The sequence below is a fragment of the Camelina sativa genome, chromosome 12, assembly GCF_000633955.1.
Source record: "Camelina sativa cultivar DH55 chromosome 12, Cs, whole genome shotgun sequence".
NCBI classification, from domain to species: Eukaryota; Viridiplantae; Streptophyta; class Magnoliopsida; order Brassicales; family Brassicaceae; genus Camelina; species Camelina sativa.
Window position 1 is genome coordinate 18,650,529 of NC_025696.1, and position 6,283 is coordinate 18,656,811.

The 6,283-nt window shown below is 35.5% G+C and overlaps 2 protein-coding genes across 2 annotated transcripts in view; one reads left to right on the forward strand and one right to left on the reverse strand.

Moving 5' to 3' along the window:
- Positions 1,488–3,928, forward strand: LOC104732128. Its single transcript, XM_010451656.2, has 3 exons — positions 1,488–2,416; positions 2,775–3,308; positions 3,385–3,928. The coding sequence occupies exons 1-3, from the start codon at positions 1,598–1,600 to the stop codon at positions 3,493–3,495; spliced, it is 1,464 nt and encodes a 487-aa protein (XP_010449958.1). The 5' UTR covers positions 1,488–1,597; the 3' UTR covers positions 3,496–3,928.
- LOC104732127 (ABC transporter G family member 42) overlaps positions 4,003–6,283 on the reverse strand; it is a 6,466-nt gene continuing 4,185 nt past the window's right edge. The window contains exons 16-22 of the mRNA XM_010451655.1: positions 5,961–6,269; positions 5,588–5,878; positions 5,432–5,515; positions 5,213–5,346; positions 4,884–5,111; positions 4,366–4,792; positions 4,003–4,278 (exon numbers count right to left, since the gene is read on the reverse strand). Of these exons, the coding sequence (XP_010449957.1) occupies positions 4,012–4,278; positions 4,366–4,792; positions 4,884–5,111; positions 5,213–5,346; positions 5,432–5,515; positions 5,588–5,878; positions 5,961–6,269 (1,740 nt within the window). The 3' untranslated portion in view covers positions 4,003–4,011. The remainder of the gene's footprint in view (positions 4,279–4,365; positions 4,793–4,883; positions 5,112–5,212; positions 5,347–5,431; positions 5,516–5,587; positions 5,879–5,960; positions 6,270–6,283) is intronic.

Sequence of the window (6,283 nt, forward strand, 5' to 3'; positions counted from 1 at the left end):
TAAGCGAATAAATACCAAATTTCAATAAGAAAAGTATTTTTAAAATGATTAAAAATATATATTTACAGAATAATAATAATTTTGTTGGTATATATATATATATTGGTGTATATATATATATATTTGACAAGATTGTGATATTACAAGTGTACGATTCCTTTGATACTAGTTATTCTGCACAAAGTTAGAACAATTGAACTATACAAAAAGATGTCTTGCATCAATTGATTTGTGTCAACAAATAACTGATTTTTACTTAAATAAATTATGAATAGTTGATGCAAAATATCCAATTTACATCAATTACAACAATTAATGTTACTATTGATTATTTGATATCGATATCAAAATTTAAATAGATGTTTGTATCACAATGATGTAATTAGATGTTTGTATCACAATTTAAATAGATGTTTAATATCATAATGATGTAAAATTCATATTATATAATTTAATGAATTTTGATATGAATTTGATATCGCCATCTAATTAGATGTTTTGTAAATAAAGAAATAACTAAATTTTTCGGACGTTTGTACGGCTAAATCTGTATATTAATTTTTTAACCCGCAATATATTTCATGACCATTTGTTTGTTATACTGTATATAGTTTGTTTTGTTTAGTGGTTGAGATTCTATTTTAATTTTTAATTATTATAACAAACAATAAGGGATCTAAATACATAATAATTTAATAAGTAACTTATACGCTGTGATTAAGTCACAATTTTTTCTAATGATTTAATTATTTTACACAATTTTAGTTAAATCAACTTAATTTTATATGTCGAATATTCTAATATTTGTAGTATTGACAAATAATAAAATGAGGATTTAGCCCGTCTTAGCACAAATTTAATAATATTTTGTTAATTCTAACATGTACTCTTTATAACCCAATATTATATAACCATATTATATAGTATTTTAAACGTTTTTAATTTTGCATATTCGTAATATTTTAAAATTTTATTAAGTTTATATATATTAATTATAATATTTAAATAAATGTGAATCGAACTTCTTTCTACGTTTAAGAATTATAGCTCACATGTATTCAAAAATAAATTGGGAATCAAATTGTTGTTTTTTTGTTTGCAAAGGATTCATAGATAAAATATCTTCAAAACACAATAGAATGTGTGGTCAAATATATCATAGTTTTTGTTTCCATATTGATTGTTGTAATTTTTTTTAGTTGAAATGAATGTAAAATATTTAGGAAATAAAATATGACGTAATACTATTTTTGGAATTTTTTTAGATATTAACATTGTAAATAAATATAAATAAAATAGTAGAATCCAAAATGTACTTAAATAAAGGTATGTATATAGATGAGGTATTTTTGAAAATAATGATTAAATGAGATATGTTTTGGTTTTTTTTTCCGTAAATATGATTTACAACATCATCTAGAAGGTCCGAGAATTAGAACTGGATCTGAAATACCCGACCCGCAAACTCAAATGACCAAAGCCTTTATTCACTGAAAGTGACGGCTTCGCTCTTCCACTTTCCGAGAGAGAAACTTAACCGTCGTCGACTCTACAGTACAGAGAAGAAGAAGAAACTCTAAAAACCGAAACCCAGAAAATGAACCAAACGAGACGTAAGAGACGACCTGATCCATCACTCTCACGACTCGAATCCCTCTCATCGGAAATGCTCTTTCCGGCCAAATCTCCGGCGCTAACTTATACACGAATCAGAAACATCTTCTTGTTACTCATCTTCTGTTTCATCATCTACATCATCTTCTCCTACGGAACCTTCCGCCGTGAGAAGATTTCATCGATCGCTAGATCCTTGTCCGTGTTCCCCACTCGGCGCCGTCACTTACTCTTCTCGATCGCCGCTTCTCACGACTCTTGGCTCCGTCGTAGCTCCTACGTTCGTCTCTGGTATACTCCTGAGTCTACACGCGCCGTCGTGTTTCTCGATCGCGGTGGATTAGAGCCCGATCCAACTCTCCCTCCTGTGGTTGTATCTAAAGACGTTTCTAGGTTTCCTTATAACTTCCCTGGTGGTCTCCGATCAGCGATTCGTGTGGCTCGCGTCGTTAAGGAGATTGTGGATCGAGGAGATAAAGATGTGCGGTGGTTTGTGTTCGGCGACGATGATACTGTGTTCTTTGTAGATAATTTGGTGAAGGTTTTGTCTAAGTATGATCACCGGAAATGGTATTACGTCGGGAGTAATTCGGAGTTTTATGATCAGAATGTTAGGTATTCGTTTGATATGGCGTTTGGTGGAGGAGGTTTCGCCATTAGTGCTTCGCTTGCTAAGGTTTTGGCTAAGGTTTTGGATTCTTGTTTGATGAGGTATTCGCATATGTATGGAAGTGACTCTAGGATCTTCTCTTGCTTGGCTGAGCTTGGTGTTACCTTGACTCATGAACCTGGATTTCATCAGGTAATAAAGGAATTACACTTTTATTTTTACTAAATTAGTTGAAACAATTTTCGTATGATTGAGAATTTGAGACACTTAAAAGCCTTGAATTTGATTTGAAAAGTTGGTAGCTCACTGTGACATTGATGCTGATTGCTGAGCAAGAAATTTTCTGAGAGATTTCCATATTAGACGAGTTTAGTTCAGTGATTGAAAGCGTTAGGTTAGTTGTCTTATGTGGTTGATATTGGATAATGTAGTTAGTATGTTCCTTTCGATAGCAGTATTTTCCGGAGAAGTCTAATTTGCTTACCTAACCTTATATGAGTTTTGATGCAAGAGAAGTTAATTTTAATATTACTATGTGCTCTTTTCATAGATGGACGTAAGAGGGGACATATTTGGTCTGCTATGTGCACACCCGTTATCTCCATTGGTATCCCTTCATCACTTGGACGCAGTTGATCCGTTCTTTCCAAAAATGAACCGGACAGAGTCTGTGGCTCGTCTTATCGGGGCTTCAAGTTTAGATACAGGGAGGATTTTGCAGCAGAGTGTGTGTTATGATTCTTTGAACACAGTGACTGTTTCGGTTGTGTGGGGTTACGCGATTCAAGTTTATGAAGGTAATAAACTTCTCCCGGAACTTCTCACCCTGCAAAAGACGTTTTCTACATGGAGGAGAGGGTCAGGGGTTCAAAGCAATTATATGTTCAGTACAAGAGATTATCCCAGGGATCCATGTGCGAGACCCCTCGTCTTTTTCTTGGACAGTGTAGGATCAGATGGAACTGAGGGAACATGGAGTAACTATTATCTCCATAGAGTCGGACATTGCCACAGAGCAGAAGCTGTTAAGCGTCTAGAACGCATCAGAGTTCTATCTCGTAAGCTAGAACTTGGTGCTGAACAGGTAATAATCTTATATCTCTTGCTTATCAGTAAAATGCCCTTCAGTTTTTCCCGGGTTCACATTTTTCTTTTCTCAGATGGGTTCTCCTCGCCGCCAATGTTGTGACATCTCCTCGTCTTATAACAAATCAATGGTCATTAATGTAAGGCAATGCATGTCGGATGAGCTAATTGCCATGAAGACTTAGCAATTTTGTATTTGCTATTCTCTTCAAGAATCAGCTAAAAAAGCCAGAGCAAAGGTCTACGGTTCTTCTGCTCGAAACCAGTGGTGGACTCCGAGGTAAGCTTGTTGATGCGACAGTGTGTATGTAAGAGAACTCTGCTCGCATCAACCTTAGTGCTCAATAGGTGGGTTAGCTTTCTTGACTTTGACCATCCAGAAAACTCGCACGATTCTGCATTTAACACCATAGGTTGTTTCTTTGTCTCACTCTTTTTGTAACAAGTGGAAGGAGAAGAAGAAAATTCAGTTCCTTCTTATGTATATGGTTAGTCTCATTCTCTATCCAAAGTTTTGAGTTTTTAAGTTATGTGAGTTTTCTCGATTGCACCTTTTTGTTTTGTTTTGCACAATTGTAGTAACAGTTTGTTCACTAATTTTGGAAGCTATTTATTTTATTTCTACTTGTTTCTTATAAAAAACTCATTTGTAAATACCAAAACATTCTCCTTTATATAAGTATATATATATATATTGGAATTCACTTCTTTTGGAAATTGAGTTTACCAATGAAGAATGCGAAAAGAGATGCCAAGAGAATGGGGAAGGCGATAAGGACGACAGCTACAAGAGCCAAAGAGTCATATTTATAACCAAAATAGCCTTCCAAGAAAGCTGAAACCTTCTTCTTCTCTCCAAAAGCTAGTATCTCTTTATCCATATCTCCATACTGCGATGTGAGCAATCCGTTCAAAACCCATGACGTAGGGCTCAAGTAATACATCCAAATCCACCATTTTGGGATGTTCTACACCAACAACAAAAACTCTCAAAATCTCATAACAACAAGAATTGAACTTAAAGATACTTGGTGAAGAGAGGTAAGAGGACTTACTGGTTTTGGCATGACATAACCAGCAAAAAGATTGACAACAGAGTAAAAAGAAGAACGGAGAGTAAAAGCAACGTGAACATTTGGGGTCACGACGACTAAAAGCATGCCGAAATAGTTGAAGATGAGCAAGGAGCAGAAGATTGAGTAGAAGCTCCAAAACACTTTGAAGACCGACCAGTGATAGCCAACCATAGGGTACACGATTATCACATATACAATAGATTGGAACAATGAGTATGGAATTTCAACCAACACCTGAGCAAGGGAATACGCCCATGAGTTGTACATACGAGCAAATCTTTCACGGTAAAAGACATTACGTTCGGTTGCAACGCAAAACAACACAGTTGAGCAGTTGTTTATTCCAGAGTATAGAACAACCGTGAACATTGAGCCAAATATGTTGAATAGATCTTGCTGATTGTTTCTGCAAAGAAAGAGAGGTAAACAAAGTTTGATTAAGGTAATCACGCGGTTCAAAGCTGGATTCAAGAAAGATGGCGGCGGGAGTGACGAACATTTCCTTAGCTTTTTGCCAGAAAAGAGTGCCACAGAGAACAGAAGTGAAACACATGAAAATGATGCGAGTGAGATTGTAAGAAGGGTTTCTCCAATAAGAGAGATGGTGTTTCCATAGGCATGCTTTGAATTGTTCCCAACCCGTTTGAGCATATCGTGAAGACAAGATCAAACCTTCAGATTCTAAAGATGTACATCTCATTCCCTCAATTACCATTTTGTTCTCCCTAAAACAGAACAACAAAAAAAAAAAAAGAGACCATAACAGTTTCAGGCAAAACAACATCCAGGGTATTTAATTAAGTGATTCTTGTTTATATAGACTTACTTAAACAAAGTTGATTCCTTGTACATCTGTGCCAAATCAACACCAAGTTTGTCATCTGATGATTTAGAAATAAGGTCTAGTATCCAAGTGGCTGGATTAGAGTTCTCTTTCATTTTCGAAACTCCAGGAATGCTCTACAGTAGAAATTTCTTGGTTCTAAATAAAGAATAAACCATACTTTATATTGCAACAGTTTCAGTATTATTTATAGAAACTGACCATGAAATATTCGATAACTTTGCATGAATGTTGTCCAAGAGGTCCATAGTAGATAATCTTTCCTCCATTTTTCATCAGAATCAGCTGCAATTGAATGGTCAATATGATGTATGAAACTTCATAATGAGATGAATGTCAATTTTACAACTTTTTTACCTCATCAAATGCTTCAAAGATATCTATGCTCGGCTGGTGAATTGTGCAAACAACAGTTCTGCCAGTCTCAGCAATGTTCTTCACAGCTCTTATCACAATTGCAGCAGCTCTTGCATCTAATCCTGTTGTTGGTTCATCCATAAATATGATTGAAGGATTCGAAACAAGCTCAACAGCTATTGTTAGTCTTTTGCGTTGTTCTGTTGTTAAACCGCTAATTCCAGCCATTCCTACTATGGAATCTTTAATCTCCTTTAGCTCTATCGTCTCAAGAACTTCATTAACTATTGCCTGAAAAGACAAAAAAATAAAGAAAAATACTAAGACAAGGAAGCTAAAAGGACAACTTCTGTTTTACCAAATAATGACTTACGCTCTTCGTTTCTGAATTGATGTTAGAAGGAAGTCGAAGCCAAGCAGAGTATTGTAGAGACTCTTGGACAGTTAAATTGGGAGAATGAATATCAAACTGTTCACAATAACCTGAAACTCGTGCAAATGTTTCTTGAACCTTAAGGTAACCGCCTACTTCTATCTTTCCTTTAATGTCACCACGTGTTTTCCTACCCGAGAGAACATCAAGAAGAGTCGTTTTACCAGCCCCACTCACACCCATTAGAGCAGTGAGAACACCTGGCTTGAATGCTCCTGAAACGTCAGAGAGAAGCTGCAGCTTCTTTCCCTTTTTAACAGAAA

Excerpts from the sequence above, each read along its gene's own strand:
- LOC104732128 (XM_010451656.2), top strand. The coding sequence starts at position 1,598 with ATGAACCAAACGAGACGTAAGAGACGACCTGATCCATCACTCTCACGA. Across the intron at positions 2,417-2,774 it reads ATGAACCTGGATTTCATCAG|ATGGACGTAAGAGGGGACAT; the intron begins GTAATAAAGGAA and ends CTCTTTTCATAG. Across the intron at positions 3,309-3,384 it reads TAGAACTTGGTGCTGAACAG|ATGGGTTCTCCTCGCCGCCA; the intron begins GTAATAATCTTA and ends TTCTTTTCTCAG.